At 52.9% G+C, this 18160-nt stretch overlaps 1 protein-coding gene across 2 annotated transcripts in view; it reads left to right on the top strand.

Annotated features, from left to right (window-relative positions):
- The window catches only part of ldah (lipid droplet associated hydrolase), a 92780-nt gene that overhangs the window by 57005 nt on the left and 17615 nt on the right, over window positions 1-18160 (top strand). For both annotated transcript variants that reach the window (XM_064303440.1, XM_064303431.1), the window contains one exon: window positions 13363-13603. In XM_064303440.1, the coding sequence (XP_064159510.1) occupies window positions 13363-13603 (241 nt within the window). The remainder of the gene's footprint in view (window positions 1-13362; window positions 13604-18160) is intronic.

Below are 18160 nucleotides of genomic sequence, written 5' to 3'. Positions count from 1 at the left end.
TCTTTAACTGTGAAGTTTAAGCAGTTTGGTTCTGTTCCATTGCATATATGGAATACGAGTTCAATTTTCAGTGAGTAAACAACATGTATGCATTTAAACATTTTGGCATTGAGCTGACAAGCGTTAGGACGAATCCAGCAGCCATGCGTGGCTTTAATTGTCACACCGTGATGTCACACAGAGCTCGTCCGTCAGCAGCCGTGTGCCGGTGGCTTTGTGATGTCACACCGTGATGTCACACAGAGCTCGTCCTCAGCAGCCGTGTGCCGGTGGCTTTGTGATGTCACGCCGTGATGTCACACAGAGCTCGTCCGCGGCAGCTGTTTTTCGGGAGGAGCGATCGGCGCCGTGCGCGCCTGTTCCAGAATCGTGCAGCTGAAGGGGCTTAGGGGCGGGATGGGGGCTTTGGTCTACGATGTCCCTCTTTGTCGGGGTCGGATTTTAAGGTCACTGGATGGGTACGAACCATACGCCATTTCAATATTTTTTTAGAAAGCTTTGGCCTTGCTACTCTGGCCCCAAGTAAGTCAATCGTAGTTTTTACTCTGATATTTAGGCATGCAATCTTTTTTCTGTTACTTTTTTGCTACATAGGACAAAAAAATGAGGTGAGACAGTCTTACATTACATTACATTACATTATAGGCATTTAGCAGACGCTCTTATCCAGAGCGACGTACAACAAGTGCATAGGTTTCATGATGTAGAGGCGCAAAAGAAACACTAGAGTGAAGTAAGGCTTGTCTTACTCATTCCAAGATATGCCAATGGGGTAAGAAAATTTCACTTGTCATGCAAAAAAAAAAAAAAAAAAAAGTTAAAATGCTTGCTAAAATGCATGTTAAGACAGGCTTCTTTTGTGGTGGTGCCGTCTGGTGGTGCCGCAGGTACGAACATGTACTTTGAGGCAAGGCTGTACCTCAGGTTAAGCCAGCATATTTGAGTCTGGACTATCGGGGAAGTGTGTCCCCTTTTGATGATGCATTATTTGGATGGGCCCATCAGCCTGGTACTGACTACAGTTTGTGCCAGTGTGAAGTGTGTCCCCTTTTGATGATGCGTTATTTGGATGGGCCCAACAGTTTGTGCCAGTGTGTGCTGTGGCCAGCAGCCCCACGAGGGGGCGGGATTTCGGCTGTTGCCTTGCCCCGATCGGGATCTCAACAAGGGACTTCCGTGTCTGACTGTGCACCAGGCACCTCCCCGAATAAGTGCGTGCCTGCTGTCTGCTCACCCCTCTTCAGACTCAGTGTTCGTCCCCTTTTGATGATGCGTTTTTATTCACAGACTGGGATTGGCCGTACGCACGCCAGTAATTTCTGTGGCGATGCACAGGAAAGGGGAGTCAGTCGCCTGACGGTACAGCAACCATGCCCCACGGGATTGAAACCCGTGACCCCCTGCGGTCAGGAGTCCCACAGACTGAGGGATCTGGGGGGGGGGGGGGGGGCGGTAGTGGGGTCTGTCCAGGCCACTCAGGCGTGAGAACTGGCGGCTGGCGCGGGAACAGGGGGTGCTGGGATACGGCCGGATTGGAGCCTGTGAGCGCTGATAGCTCGAGGGTCAGTGCAAGTATGCCACAGGAATGCAGCCCCCCCCCCCCGTCCACCCTGGGGAGGGCAGGCTGGAGTGGGGGGCGCTGTGAAAACAATGGTTGCCATGCCAGTTTCATGGAAGAGGATGAAAAGTGAAAACCCTGTGTGTGTGTGTGTGTGTGTGTGTGTTTGTAAATGTGCATGCGTGCACGTATGTGTGTGTGCTTGTGTGTGTGTGTGTTTGTAAATGTGCATGCGTGCACGTATGTGTGTGTGCTTGTGTGTGTGTGTGTTTGTGTTTGTAAATGTGCATGCGTGCGTGCACACATACGTGCAGGTATGTGTGTGTGTGTGTGTTTGAGTGCATGTGTATTTGTGTTTTTGTGCATGTGCATGCGTGCGTGCATGTGTGTGTGCGTTTGTGTGTGTTTCAAGCTTGAATCTATGCGTGTGCACTGCTGCGTGTTCATGTGCGAGTGCCTGACTGCGTAAATTAGCATGTGTTAGCGTGTCAATGGCCTCGTGCACATAAGTGTACGTGCGCTGTACGGGCGTGCTCGTGAGTGTGCACGTGCACGTTGGCGTGCGAAGGGTTCCTCCGCTGCGCCGTGCCGTGCTCCATGGCGACCCGCCCGGTCTACGCCCCGGCGGTATGGCGGTTAGCGGGTCTCAGGCGCGACCTCTCAGGAATCACTTAAAATACCCGGGGGGGGGGACGGAGGACGCGTCTCTCCCCCAAAATCGCATGTGGGAACTGAGGGGAGCAATCATTCGGGCTTTCTGGGGCTCCCCAGCTCTGTACCCAACTGTCTTTCAGAGTAGGTACACATACGAGTGTGTGTGTTATACCAGTACTATAATCATAACACACACACACACACACACACAGCGTCGGGACGCTGACGCGAGACGTGGCGGTAGCAGCAAAAGTCCAGAGAAACATCGCCGCGAAACGTATTTACACATTTTCTGAATTTTCGTCGACGCCGAAAACATCTGGTCTCTCCCTCCGAGCGCCCCGGAGCGGGGAGCGTTAGCGTTAGCGTTAGCGTCGTGTGATCCCAATTAGCCGGGAGGCTCGTTTGTGACGAAAGGAGAAACACCTCCGTCCTCGCGGATCAAAACCCGAAATAATTCTCTGTCTTGGGCCGGCGCTGGACTTACGACGCGGAGCCAGAAACGTTTATGAAAAATAATAATCCTCATAATAATTGAGGGGGGTAGAGACCTTTTGGAATATGATTTTGGCCTGGCTTGCTGAGATGGAGCAGCAGTTTAAAACTCCCCGTGAGCAGCTGAAAGAAAGATGGCCCGTGTTTGAAAGCTTCCACAACCCCTCTCTCTCTCTTTTGCAATCTCTGTATATTTTTTTTCCGTCTATCTCGTTCTTTCTCTCTCTCTCTCTCTCTCTCTTCCTTTTTCCGACTGCCTCTCCCTCTCTCTCATTGGCGTTCCTCCTTTCTCATCTCATGGTGTCTCTTCCTCTCTCTCTCTCTCTCTCTCTCTCTCCCTCCCTTCTTTTCCGGGCGGCTCATTTATTTTCTCTCCCAGCACCCGGGTTCAGGGCAGTCTGTGGAGAGGTTCCGATCCAGACAAACAGGGCCAGCGGTGGTGAAGTGGGAGCTAAGCGATGTTTGTCTGTGGGATGGCCGGGGTGGGGGTGGGGGGAGGTGGGGGGCGGGGGGGATGAGCCGGGGGCCAGTAGGGATGCGGAGCGGGGCTGGGGCTGCGTCTGTTCATCAGGGTCAGGAAGGGTTTCCCCTCATCTTCCCCATTAGCGCCGGTGTTGCATCATGGGAACTGGGCTTGGGGGCATCGCCACAAAGCTACATACAACCTCAATTGCTGCTACAACGATGTAGCTGTGAACGCGTACCGTAAAAACTGTTGCTTTAAATAAATTAAGTTGTGTAAATCGCTCTGGATTAGAGCACGTGCGAAGTAACTAATTGTTCATTTTTAAACACAATTTATCATAAGCGGATAGGTCAACTGAGAATGTGGTTCTCTGTTGCAATGACAACCCGGGGATTCAAAGTGGGTGGGAATGCAAGGGATTGGTCTGGTGTGAACAGAGCTGGGCTTCGGGGGATTTTTGGGGTTAACACCTGCATGCTCTGTTACATTACTGGCATTTTGGTAGACATCCAGCAGGAAGACAAGTGCTTGAATCGGGATTAAGAGTGACAGTGAACTTAGAGGGTGGGGGGTGAATACTCAGAAATCACAAATGTGAAAACAGCCGAAAAGTGCTGAAAGATCTCAGCGAGGACCTCAGTCTCCTGCTGCACAGTGTCCCCATCGTAGCGCTGGGACGTGGGGGTTTTTAAGTGGGCTTGGAGGGAAGAGCGCCACCTACTGGCCACTTCGTTCAGCTGCGCATTAGTTTTCTCAGGAGTATTCCTCTCCTGGCACAGAGAGGGAAGCAAGTGCAGCCCTGCTCAGTTTCAGGGGTTCGCCTTGAGAAAGTTAAAGGGTGGGATGGCTGCTGGTTCTTATGACCGTGGGAAAGAGATGAAGGAAACCGTGAACTGTTTGGAGTACTAGAATGTACCGAAAATCTGGATTTGATTGGACGAGAGAGGATGGGGCATCAGTTCCAAAGCTATTGGTGTTGCCGGAGTGCCGTTGAAGTCAATGTTTATTTGTGTGTGTTTTCATACGAGTAATGTTGTGACTCACCGTTTTGGTTGGACGTGATTGGCTGGGGTCTCCCGTCCAATGAAACGCACTTGCTCAGGGTTGTGCGGTCCCTGGGGCTCGGACTGCCCAGGACCTGTTTTCGGAAACTTTTGTGTTTGAGGGTCCAGAGGGTTTGAGGTTCCGGCTCGTTCTGGAACTCGTTAGGGTTCGTAAGAATCTGCCGCGCCCACCCCTCTCCAGTTGTGTTCCTGTTGGGATGAATTTAATCAGGATTTAGAAAATAATACATTTCTCAGCAATGGGTTCCAGAAAATGGGCATCACTCCCAGTTCCTGGTGCTGTGGATCCGGTGGCGGTGGTGAGGAAGCTGATACTCCAGCGGGACGTCCCACTTCCTTTTTGTCACCATCCCAAATCGAAGGCGCTCACTGTGGCTCTTCTGCACTTCCTACCACACTCCCCCCTCCCCTCCTCTCCCCACCCCACCCCACCCCACCCCGTCCCAGCCCCACATCTTACTATATTACGAGAGAGTGACAGAGAGAGAGAGAAACAGAGAGAAACAGAGAGTGAGTGAGAGAAAGAGAGATAGAATGAGCGATAGAGAGAGAGGGAGAGAGAGAAAGAAAGAGAGAGTGGCGGTTATGAATGGGGCAATGCTCCACACTCCACACCGAAAAGAGTCGGGTTCCTTGTTAAACAGACTTTTAACCTTACACAGCCCATAAACCGGTGCGGGACAGGAGTGTGTGACCTCTCTGGTTGTTTAGGGGTGCTGAGCCCGGCCCTGCTAATTAAGGCTTGTCGTGTGCTGCTGGTTATTCATGTGTTCTCCTGCCCTGGCGTGAGGACGGCCTGTTTGTTGCGCAGTTTGGGGAAACTTTAGCGTGCTAATAAATCGTCTCTGGGGGGATGGGGGGGTTGGGGGGGGGGTTACGCGGCGATGGGCTTTTCCCTGTCGCTGAAAGGCGAACAACCGCCCCCCCCACCCCGCCCTCCCCCCCCCGAAGGGCTTGAGTTGCACAAAGTGGCTTTTCTTTCAGAGAAGGTTTTTTTTCATTTTTGTTTGTTTTTTGTTTTGTTTTGTTTTGTTTTTTTCCGCGTAGCGTGAAATGCGCTGCGGCGTCGCAGGAAGCCGGCCAGCTCCTGAGCCAGGAATGTCTTTTTATGTTTGCGGAAAAAACCAGGGTTTGCGGTAAAACACGCGTCGCGATCTAAACGCATCAGAGACCGCCCGCCGCACGGGAGGGAGCCCTGCAGGCGCACGGCCGACGGTTAGCGGTTAGCGGTTAGCGCGCTCGCGGTGTTACGGTCTCGTGCGCCGCGGTCTTTCACAGGTCCAAGACCTCTTTCGTCTTTCACAGAGCTTGTGCCGGGCAGAAACCAACCCCCATTGCACTGGATTTCGGATTACATTTCAGGCACTCTGCAGAAGCTCTAATACAGATTTATTTACACAGTTAGTGTATTTCATACAAGCCGTTCAGACAGCTGGATATTTCTGGTTCTTTGTTAGGCACCTTGCTCAGTGGTACCCCCTAGGAATCAAGCCTGCAACCTCTAAAACTCCCAGTGAACCTTTCAGCTAAAAGAATGAAGGGCCATACATTTAGTCTTTTTTCTCTTTTTTTTTAATGAGACTGAATGAGCTTGTAGATGCAGATTTCTGTTCTTCGCACCTCAGCTGGTAGACAGTGGCACTGGTCAGAGTTTGCCAGCACTGCGTAAGGGTAATTAGGTCTGTTTATGCATAGGTCATACGGGCACAAGCAGGCAAGGCCCACGTGCTGGGCACATTCAAATGAGCTTCTATGCACAACTGTGCTGGAAGGCTCTCCCACCGCAAACAAAACAACGGTTTAAAAATAGATTTAATGGGTCCCGCGTTCAAAGCATTCCAAAAACCAAAAATGTTCAGGCCATTTTGCTTTCCCGTTCAAGTGGTAATATTCCAGTCTTAATTTCAATTTTTTTTTTTTTATAAGTGGATGTGGGGATGGGATGCAATCTGGTCTCCAGTGCAGTCCATTATTTTTATAATACTTATTGTAATTGTTTACTTATTTATATTTATTTCATTTCACTGTTGTCCCTCTCTACCGTGTGCTTGTGTTGGACATGTATGTTTGATGAACTAAAAGATCGTATGCCAATGAAGTCCAGAATGGGGCAGTGCTTTATAACAGTGGCATGGGGGTCATCAGCCCGCCCTTACAGTAATCAGACGCCATGCCACGTCACTTAGAAGACCAGGTGAAAACGATACAATTGCGATTATGGAGAAAAGGCATTCATCTCACTCCAACTGTTCTAAAAGCAGCAAAAAAGAAAAAGCAAACAGTAAAAAAAAAAAAAGTTCGGTTGTCACCCACTTCCAGTTTATATTTCATATTTGCCTTCGAATTGCCATGCTGGACTGAATCCAGTGTTGTTACTTTTCATCAAATAAATGCATTGTTTTCAGGGTTTGCTCTGATTTCTAGCGCGTTCCTGCACCTAGTGTGTATGTGGTGTCATGACCTGGTCTCTCTTTTTTTTGGCCCAGTCAACATTAGCCAATATTAATGCCTAGTTTTTTCAAATTATTTTTATTAATGTCACAAGTGTTTTCTCCTCCTAGCTCAGAAATTCCATGGGTGCGAAGTGTGAGGGAGAGGGAGGGGGAGGTGGGGGGGGTCGGGGGGTGTGGGGGTCCCCCCTGCTCACACGTGGCCTGTTTTATGGGGTGCGGGAGGGAGCCGTGGAAACGGAGAGAGGTTCGGCTGTAGGGCTGGACCCTGGCGCTCCCGGTTTATGACCAGGCCTGCCTCACTCCCGATGTTAGCAGCCAGTTAGTGTGCCGCTTTTATGGGTGGGGGGTGGGGTGGGGGGGTAATACCTGTGACTGATCCGTGCTGGGGACAAGGGGGGTGGCCCACCGGACCTCATTAAAGAGCTTGGGGACGGGGTGAGGTGAGGGCGGGGGGTTGTGGGAAACCCCACCCCCCCCCCCCAAAAACCCTTGGCTGCTCTCGCTATTTCACGCCCCTCCGAACGCTGGAGACGGGGAAATGTTGAGTAACCGCACGGGTCGAGGTCGAGGATTGACAGATTACTCCCAGTTTGCCCGAGACGTTGGACCCATAATGCCCTGCTTCCCCTGTCCTTCTGACGGTGGCCAGTGTGTCACATGGCGGGCGGAACAGCTGGAAAACTTTCCACATTTCGCACAAGAAAGGGGGGGAAAAAAAACTGGGCTCAGCTCAGAGTTTTTTAATATTTTTATTGGGGCCTGGATGGAGGAAACTTCCAGTTCCCCTTAAAGGAAAACTCCGGTAAACCGCAGAATTAGCCAGCGTTGCGTGTGGAGGCTCCAAGCCTTCGCTGTCACTGACCTGAGAGGAGTCCCAGAAACGAATCTCACCCTGAGTGAATGTGACTCGCTGTGTGTGACTCGCTGCACGAGATTCGCTGTGCGTGATTCGCTTAGCGTGACTCGCTGTGCGTGATTGGCTTAGTGTGACTCGCTGCACGTGATTCACTGCACATGATTCGCTGTGGTGATTGCTGTGGTGATCACTGCACGTGACTCCTGTGCATGATTCACTTGGGATGACCGGTTGCTGATGCGGATTGCTTAGCTGGACGGTGGTGCTGGTAGCGTGACTGGCTGCAGACTGACTAAGCTTGATCTTCAGTGTGATCGGCATAGCGTGACTCTCCTGTGCGTGATTGCACTTACTGCCCTGCTCCATGGAGGGCACCAGTTTAACACTAATGCCTGTCAATGCTAGAGCTGAAAAGCTAGCTGCCCTGCTGAGTGGAGGGGCTTGAAACCTTCACTAGCCCTTTGATTAAGGTGATGAAAGCAGTGACTACTGCCCTGCTCAATGTGAGGGGCAGTTTGAACACTCTACTGCCCTGCTCAATGTGAGGGGCAGTTTGAACACTCTACTGCCCTGCTCAATGTGAGGGGCAGTTTGAACACTCTACTGCCCTGCTGAGTGTGTGGGGCAGTTTGAACACTCTACTGCCCTGCTGAGTGTGAGGGGCAGTTTGAACACTCTACTGCCCTGCTCAATGTGAGGGGCAGTTTGAACACTCTACTGCCCTGCTCAATGTGAGGGGTAGTTTGAACACTATATCGCCCTGCTGAGTGTGTGGGGCAGTTTGAACACTCTACTGCCCTGCTCAATGTGAGGGGCAGTTTGAACACTCTACTGCCCTGCTGAGTGTGTGGGGAAGTTTGAACACTCTACTGCCCTGCTGAGTGTGTGGGGAAGTTTGAACACTCTACTGCCCTGCTCAATGTGAGGGGCAGTTTGAACACTCTACTGCCCTGCTGAGTGTGTGGGGCAGTTTTAAGACTCTACTGCCCTGCTGAGCGTGTGGGGCAGTTTGAGTGCTCTGTTGCCCTGGTGTTGCCCCGGTGTTGCGGAGGCCAGGGTGAGCGCACTCTGGCTGCCTGGTGCAGTACTGCAGCCTGCTGCACCTGCAGAGCATTAAAATTCCTCTGCTGTCGTATTTCTACCCCCGGCCTTTAGGCATCAGAAACCAGGACTTTTATTGTGACATCTCTGCCCCGCGCACTCACTCCCACTCAACCGCATCCGGACACTAAACACACTCACGCTCGCATGCACTCATGCTCAGACACACACACGCACGCACGCGCACACACACACACACACACGCACGCACGCACGCACACACACACACACACACACACACACACCCCTCTCCCGACCCCGACCCCAGCCAGACCTGCGTCGTGCGTCCTGTAGAGGTGGCGGGGGGTGGGGGTGGGGGAGTGAGAAATGTGAGCGTGTGTCCGACTCCGGCGTGCATCCCCAGCCCCTGCCTTCTACAGCCCCCCCCCCCCCCACCCCCACCCCGCTTCTGCCACATTCCTCCCTGCATTCCTGCGTCTGGCGGAGGAGAGGAGAAGAGAGGAGGAGAGGGAAGAGAGGGGAGAGGAGAGGAGAGGAGAGAGGAGGAGACGGGGAGAGGGGAGAGGAGGGGAAAGGAGGAGAGAGGAGCTGTTTCTCATCACTGAGGCAGAGCTCAGAGAAGGGATACTGAGGCAGGAGCGGCGTCTGTCACACACACACACACACTCACACACACTCACACTCACACGCAGTCTCACACCCACACACACACACACACACCCACACACACTCACACTCACACGCAGTCTCACACCCACACACACACACACAGCCCTGTGTCGGCCCTGTTTCAGCCCTGTGTCGGCCCTGTCTCAGCCCTGTCTCAGGCGCGGCGCGGGTCTCTCTCCCCGCCCTTGGCTGCGAGCGCCGGACGGGACAGAGGCGGCGGGAGCGCCGCTCCGCTTCGCCGAGAAATATTTGGGCTCGGGTGCGAGACGGGCCCCGGGTGGAGCTGACCCCCGTGGCCCTCGCCTGCGGAGCCCGGTCCAGACGCCCGACAGGTGCATCCTGTTGCCGAAAACCTGCTAGCGCTCTGCTCGTTCTCTTTCTCTTTCTCTCTTTTCCCTTTCCCTATCTTCTCTTCGTCACCTCTCTCTTTTCCCTTTTCCCTCTCTTCTCTTCATCACCTCTCTCTTCCCTTTTCCCTCTCTTCTCTTTATCACCTCTCTCTTCTCCTTCAGCGATCTGAACCAAAGAGAGACATCGAGAGACATTCTGAGAGACGTTTTCTTCACCAGATATGGCAGCTCCTCTGGCAGACCGGCCATTTCTCTCTCAGATGGAACATTCCGGAGCCTCGGGAGCATGGCTGACAACCGACCGGTCTGTGAAGCTGGGTCTGTGCTGTGCGCGTGATTTATTTAGGGTCAAACTGTCTGTGACGTGACCGAGGGTGAGGACTCCTTACAGCTCGCTCTGCGCCGTTGGCCAACAGGGACGGCCACCTCTTTCCCTCAGTTAAATATGACACGGTCTCCGTGGTGACAGAGGCTCCTCCCCCCCAGGGGGAGGGGCTTCAGTTAAGAGTGACACTGCACTCCACGTTTGAGTAGAGGCTCGGACTCTTTCTCGTCGACGACGGTTGCGTCCAAACGCCGGCGTCGGGTTCCAGCTCCGACGCAGCGACCGGAACGCGGTGATTAATTTCTGGCGGTCGACGTGAAATCGACGCCCTCCCGGGTGAATTGCAAAAAACTGGATTGGCGGAAGGAAGGAAGGAAGGAAGGAAGGGCGCCCCGCTCCTGAACAAGGCCGTGGAGAAGTTTCGTCTGACATGGCCCTGGGCGTCGATTTCGTGTCTGAGAACTTACAGGGGCCCTCGGCACCTGCTCTCTCAGTTTCTCGCGGTCCGCGTGACTGCGGAATTCCCGCGCGGCGTACGTGGTGGCGGCGGCGGCGTGCGTGTCACGGGTGTCATGGCGACTAGACGCTCAGGGCCCGCTGGACGCAGCCGGGGACACCTGCAGCTTTCAGACTCCGCGCTGTTTTAGCACCTGCCCGGGAATCTCAGCCAGAGCGTAAACATGTTACACGGACTCTGGGAATTTAACCTTTCCGCCTTTCCTCAACACTCACGCTTTTTTCCCTTTCTCGTGTTCGTTCACTCTCCTTCCCATTTGTTTTTCTTCCTCACTGAACTCCTTTCTTTCTTTCTTTCCTTCTGAACTTACACAGGTTTATGTAACACTGCGTTAGCTTCCCCCCCCCCCGTACTCTACAGGAGATGTCACACTCTATTAAGGTAAGTATTTTTTGAAAAGCAGGGTTTGCTTTCCTTTGTTTATTTTTTCTTTCTTTCTTTCCCCCTTTTCTCCCCTCTCTTCCTCTCATAAGCTGAGTGTCAGGGGTCCGCTCTAGCTGCGTGACCAGAACGCAGCGGACCAGCACTGACCCCCACACCCCCCCCACCCCGCTCTGATCTCCGGCCAGTGCGGAGGGCCAAGGTGTCCCTTCTGGGAGATTTCACCGCTGTAACGCACATAAATGCCCACGCTGTTCGGGACCGCGTCCGGGGGGGGGGGGGGGTGGGGGTTCGGACGCGGGGAGGAAAACCGCGCCCGTTGCCAGGGAACGACGCGGTTGAAAGAGAGGCGGGGGCTAAACGGACCCGGGCGCTCCAGGGACCCGCCCCACGCACCTTAAGGGTGGGGTCGCCGTTAGCGTGCGCGGGGTTCACCTCCCGCTCGCTCTCTCAGTCTGGACCCCGCTCGCTCGCTCTCTCAATCTGGACCCCGCTCGCTCGCTCTCTCAGTCTGGACCCCTCTCTCTCTCTCTCTCAGTCTGGACCCCTCTCTCTCTCTCTCTCAGTCTGGACCCCTCTCTCTCTCTCTCTCTCTCTCTCTCTCTCTCTCTCAGTCTGGACCCCTCTCCTCTCCCTCTCTCTCTCTCAGTCTGGACCCCTCTCTCTCTCTCTCTCTCAGTCTGGACCCCTCTTCTCTCTCTCTCTCTCTCTCTCTCAGTCTGGACCCCCCTCTCTCTCTCTCTCTCTCTCTCTCTCTCTCTCTCTCTCTCTCTCTCTCTCTCTCTCTCTCTCTCTCTCTGGCAGCGAGCGCACGTTGGCCAGCGCGCGCGGCGGTGTCGCCAGCGTTTCGGGTTCCAAACAGGAGGGCGGGGAAGCGCGCCAGAGAAATCCGCTAACAAGACGACGGAAAAGGAGGGGGGGGGAGCGGGGGGGGGGACGGAGGAGTCCGCGGCTGGTTTGGACTCTCGCTCTTCCTCTGGAAATGCCAGGGGAGATTTATGAGGCCAGGGGCCTGTGGTTTCCCCCTGCCTGCCAGTGCACGGCATCGTGTCCCTCATCCGCCACAGCGCCCCCTGGTGGCACCAGCGGTGCGGAATGCGGACAGCTGCGATGGGGACTCGGTGCCTGTATCCCAAACGCGTGGCGTTAGCGGCAGATCCAGTACAGCTTGCGTGCACATGCTCAGTCAAACCCTGGTCCGGGGAGGGAAGCTGTCCTCACAGGGATCACAGCCATAAAGCGAGTAGCACACGGTGCACTCCCCCTCAGTCTGACTATAGGGGAGAGCGTTTCAGTATCAGAGGTGAAAGCGCACTCTCTCCCCCCCCCCCCCTTTCTCCCCACTACAACTGCTTGATTGTAAGTGGGAGGGGGCGTGGGGGGGGGGGGAATTGTGCTTTTCCATGCAGGGTGATTAGAGAGAGATAGAGAGAGAGAGAGGGACACAGAGATGGAGACAGAGAGAGAGAGAGAAAGGCCGTGCGCTCTTGCGCTAATACTCTTCGGAGGGCGACTTGTTGAGGTCACTCAGCGTTTCCACGGCGCTGGATGACTCTCTCCTGTTAGCACGGTTCTTCGGTTCATGAGCGCTGGTTGCCAGGGGTTTTTTTTTTTTTTGGGATTTGAGCTTTAGCCACGACCGCCGTCAGGACCATCTCACTTTAGCATTTTGGGAACTCGACAGTGAAACCCACTTGGGGCTGGGACTCTAGTGAGTAACCAGGTGGGACGCGTTACCAGGGGTCGCGTGCGTTACCGCCATTTCGTGAATCATTTGCGGAAGCGTGCGCTATCGTACGCTTGGATTCAGACGTGGAAACAGACCGTGGTGCGCACTCCAACTCGGAATCGCCCTGGAAGTGCCAGCGCAGAGAGGCGTTATTTATTTTTTTATTGAGAACGTAATAGCATTGGCTGCTCGGTGGAAACGTCGTGTTTTTGATTAGGAGAGTGACAGAGAGTAATGGTTGTGGAACTGGGGCTGTAACTCTAAGGGTGTAGTTTCGATTCCCTGGTGGGGCTCTGCTGACCCCAGAGTACTTAACCTGAGTTGCTTTGGTACATATCCAACTGCATGAATGAGTTATATGTAAGTAAGCTGTGGAGTTCACTCCAGAGAAGGGCATTTGCTAAATGCCTGTTGTAATGTCTTTGAGTATTTTTTTTGAGTGTCAGTTAAACAAATACATTTATTTTCACGTTACCTTGACAGTACAATTGATAGTAAAACACTTAATGTTTATGTACCTAAAACTGTGTTGTTTTCAACTATTTTATTAGGTTTAAGTAATAAAAAAACATTTTTATTCTCATATAGTCCCAATCTTGTATCTTAGCAATGTTTCCAGAGCCTCTGTCCGTATTAATTCAGAACTTTAAAAAAAAAGCTCTATTACTATTAGTTTTCAAATTTGTGATAATTTTGTGTAATAGATGCGTAATAAAGTTGTAATAAAGGTGTAATAAAAGTGTAATAAAGGTGTTATAACAGCGGTGTCCCTCCCCTCCGCAGGTGCTGAAGTCCGTGCTGCTCTTTCCCACCATCGAGCGCATGGCGGTGACCCCGCAGGGGCGGGTCATGACCCCGGTGCTGCGGCAGCTGCGCTACGTGGCCTACCTGCCCGTCTTCCTGCTCTCCCTCCTGCCCCAGAGCCTGCAGGCCACCGTGGTGAAGGTGGCCCTGAGGGCCGTGCGCTGCCTCGACCTGTCCGTCATCCCCGCCGCCCTCAGCCTCTTCAACGTGGACTGCGCAGGTCAGGCCGCGCCCTTCGCTCGTACCCTGTACCCTACGCGCGAACGCCATTTTACACACCTTCTGCTTTACATACCTTTCAGCCTTTAAAGCTGTGGTCCCGCGATGGAGGGTGTATGCTGGTTTTTATTCCAGCCTCAGATCATGATTATACAATTAGTTCAGTTATTTGCTGAATTAGGGATGCAGGTTTGCACATAATGGTGACCCCGACGTCTATGGTGACCCGCATTGTCTAAACAAAAACTTGCTTGTATTCTGTGCTTCAGTGCAGTCAAATGCATATGGCTGAGTGAGTAATTTGACTCAATTAAGGCAGCATTAAATGGTTGGAAAGAAAACCTGCATACACACGGCCCTCCATGGCAACGAGTTTGAGACCACTGCCTTAAATCCTACATACTACACTGTGCTCATGTAATATCCTAGATGCTACATATTTGGACCCTGCGCCCTACATTTAAAGCTTGACTCCACATAACAGTCCACATTGCATTCTACACTGTGCACTGTGTCATACCGAAACCCTGCACTCAGTGTGAGCTGCCCTGGATCGACTTTTCCCTCTGACAGCCTGACTTACAGTGCCCGGAAAAAATAGTCATTTTTACAGGAGTAGACATTGCAACAACAGCGCCTCTGATTGGTTTGTGCGTGGCTGTTTGTGTCACGGACAATTACCCACAGCTGGGGCTCCAGCAGGGCCTGGGGCTTCATATAGGGGCGGGAGGTAGGGGTTTGGGGTTTGGGTTGGCGTGGGGTTTTGGGGAGGGGGGGGGCGGAGGGGCCAGAGTCTGTAGTGTTGTTTTCACATTGGGGAAGGTTGTGCTGTCGCTGTCTGTCCCGGTAGGAGAGTGATTAATGGGGTGCTTCTTAAAAGCCTCCCGCCAAGGTTCTGTACAGCGGAGTAGCCACATCGTTAGCTCGGGCCAGACACCCTGCAGTTTGGACTGTCATGATGTTCAGCGGCTTCTCCCTGTAGTCACAGGGTTTATTCTGTTTTATTTTATTTTTAGTATAGTTTAGTTTAGTTTAGTTTGTACTTGCTGGCGTTCATGATTCCATTGACCTTAATAACAGGCCCCAGGTCAAGTAGAGGCAAAAAAAAAAACCTCATACCATCCAAAGATTCCCCGCCATATTTCACTGTGGGTATGACGTCCGTTTCAACGTGACTGTCCTTCTGTCACTGCTGGTGTACGTGGCCAATAAGCTCTGTCTTCGATTCCTCTGCCTGAAACGCCTGGTTTCAGGTGAAGTTCCAGTGCTGATCTTTGATTGTTACTGGCTGCTAAGCCATTGATTAAGAAATGTATTGTCAGTCAGTGTTGTGTATGAGCAACAAATTCCCAGAACACTGAACAGTGATTTGATCTGTGCTGTTTCAGAAAAGCTGTTTTATTGTGTGTAAAATTTTATTAATTTTTAATTTCATTTTTTTTTTCCACATGTGCTCACACACACACACACATGCACCCACACACACACTCTCTGTCACACACACGCACAAATTGCATCTCATAAAAACCTTCCTGTAGTAGTTTCAGACTCCCCTGGCAGCCCTGCTGGGTGTGGACGTGGAGCCGCAGAGTGGCCGTCGGGTCCCTCTGCTTTTAGAGCGTGGCTCACGCACCTGCTTAACTTCCCATGAACCTGAGGCCCAATAGGAATCCGTCAAACTCCAAACCCTGGCACTTCGCGAAATGCGACTGCTCGTCATTTCCTGTAACGCGGCTTCTGGGGGCCGTTTCCCGCACCACCTGGTCCAGTTTGGAGCCCCGGGTTACCGTAGCGATCGGCGTCCCCGGGGCGAGGGCGCGGCACGGCATGGCGCGGTTTCCGTGGCAACCCAGGGAACAGGGGTAACAAAAATGGGAACTGGCAGCGGCGAGGGGAGCGGTGGACCGGGTTCAATCGAATACTGCTCCTTCTTGGGTTAGTCTGCGGAAATTACCCAGAAGTCCGCAGTGCTTTTTCATTTCAGGGGGGACGGGGGGGCGAGGGCAAGCGAAGGCCTTCACAGGGAAACTACGGGCCGCTCTTTTCACGTTGTTTTGGGAAGAGGTGCAGAGAGCGCCAGGGAGAGGAGCCGCTCTTCGGCGTGTCGCGCCCGTTCTGAGGTTTGCCTCGCGCCCGCCGCCGCCGCCTCTCTTTCCCGCTCCGGGCGTGTCGCCCGTCCGCCCGCCCGCGCGCGATTGGAGGAGACAAGGCCCGCATTCCCAATACAAAACCCTTCCGTTTCTCACAAAGCGCACGCAATCAAACCCCCCCCACCCACACTTCCCGAAACTCCACTGCGGTCCCTTTCATGGCCCGGCCCCACCTCTTGTTTTCAGGGGGGGGGTGTTTTATTTTATTTTGCGGAGCGTGCCGTCGCTAGGGAGCCCAGACGCGCGCCGTGCCGGAGACGGGCAGAGCCTTCGCCGGCGTTCCTGATCTCCGCCATCTTCTCCTGGCGCGGACGGGCCCCGCTTTCCCCACTTCCGTGTTTGGCTTGGCCTTCCCGCGCCAACGTGTTTTTTTTTTTTTAGCCTTAAGAATTCGGCGGGCGGGGGGTAAGGGGGGGGGGCTTTGGGGGTGGGGGTTTCACAGGAAGAAAATGTGAGAGTTTTTTTTTTTGTGTCACTGGGCTGGTATGTGGAGAGGAAACGAGGGAACAGAGAAAAGAAAGAAAAAAGAAAAGACAGAAATGCTGTTCTTTGGGTTGGTTGTGAGACCTCTGAAGGCACGTGGGGGCTGTTTATCTCTCCCCGGGCCGTGGAGGTTCCTTATCGCGCGCGCGCTCGCCGGCCACAGCGGCTGATAGCGTCGGGCCCCTCACCCCCCTCACCCCTCCGTGAGGCTCTATTCACAAACGAGCGCCAGGCGGGCGGGGCATCGGCCCGCGGCTGTGCCCACGCTAGTGCCCACCCCAGTGCCCACGCCAGTGCACACACCAGTGCCCGTGCTAGTGCACGTGCCAGTGCCCGTGCCGGTGCCCATGCCAGTGCCGGTAAAGGCCTCGGTGCTGATCTGGTTATTCCGTCTCGCTCAGAGCTTCCGCGCAGGCCGTGGCCCAGAGGCCTGAAAGGCCGTATTCACCGTGTTCACCAGAGGTGGGACTCATCTGGCCGCCCGCCACGCACCGGTGACGCGCCGCCTGTGCTCTGCCAGAGTTCGGCAGGAAGGCCAAAAGCCGCGCCATTTATTTGGTATCTTCTCTTCGTTGATTTTATCTTAAGTGTTTATTTTTTCAGTGTTGCAGTGGCATCTGACCCGTATAGCCCAGAACTCAATGCAGCCCCTTGCATAGGTGGTATTGTTACTGCAGTAACAAAAATAAAATAAAATAATATTCCTTTGATAAGAATTATGTTACAATGTTACTTCTCCTGAGTGGCTGGTTTCCCTGGTTACCACCACATCAGTTCCTCTCACCTGTTCCTTAAGCTGACTGGCTACCAGCTGCTCACAATAAAATGCAGTAAAATACAAAGAAAAACAGGTTTATGAAAATGTAAATGTTCATAAATGGGGGAAAAAAATAGTGTCTACTCATGAAATAAAGAGTTAACCCTGCCAGAGGTGTTCTGTACGATTTCAGGCCAAAGTGTGGTTCTATGCGGTCTTTGGTATGCTGGGTATACCGGCATCCTTTCAGTCCAACCGGAGAACAGCACTCAAAACCCAAACTGAAACCCCCTTTTTTTTTCTTGGTGGGGGGGAGGTGGAGGAGGGAGGCTTATGGGTTTTTAGGGGTCCCAATACCGCCCCCTTCTAGTTTCCCCCCCTCCACCTCCCACACACACACGTTTCTGATCTCTATCTGGAAAAAGATCTGGATTTTAACATGACGCACTGGCGCTTGCACTCCAGGAGACCGGATCTCTCCTCCTCTGGTCTCCCGAACCCGAGTCGAATGGCAGGTTGTCAGAGGCCGCGGTGGGATGTGTAACAGTGCGCAAATGTTATTATTGCTTGTGTTTGCGTAAGTAGTCGCGGTAGTCGCAGGACTGAGAGAGCGAGGGAAAAAAAACATGGAACAGTGAAACTAACACAGAGGGGCGGTGTAATGGTCTTGGGTTCGATGCCCGGCTTTGGGTGCTGCTCTGGATCGCACCCTTGAGCAAAGTAAAGTACTTAACCTGAATTGCTCCAGTGAAAATCCAGATGCATAAGTGTGTGTGTGTGTGTGTGTGTGTGTGTGTGTGTGTGTGTATGAGAGAGCTCTGGATAAGTGGTCGCTAAATGTCTGAAGTCTAAAACGTAGAAAAAAAGAAATGGTGCTATTAACAAAGACGTGGTTTGCCATAAAAGCGTTGCTTAAGGTGCACACAAGGTTTTCATGAAAGCTGCATCTGCAGAAAGGGCAGCAGCTGTTTTCTTTGGCCCGAAGAGGAAGTGGTTGGCACTGCCTTGGTAAGGGGGGGCGGGGGGGGGCGTGGGCGTGGGGGGGTTAACGCTGACATAGAGCTGCTTGCCAAATAACAGACCTCCTGAGACACGGTTCTGAAGGATTTGGGAAAACAAAAAAAAAAATAATAATAAAAAAAAGCAAGAAATAAAATGAAATAGGCTG

Source organism: Anguilla rostrata, chromosome 1 (assembly GCF_018555375.3).
Source record: "Anguilla rostrata isolate EN2019 chromosome 1, ASM1855537v3, whole genome shotgun sequence".
Classification (NCBI taxonomy): Eukaryota; Metazoa; Chordata; class Actinopteri; order Anguilliformes; family Anguillidae; genus Anguilla; species Anguilla rostrata.
The sequence above is the reverse complement of the archived record's forward strand: the minus strand, read 5'-3'. Positions and strand labels throughout refer to the sequence as shown.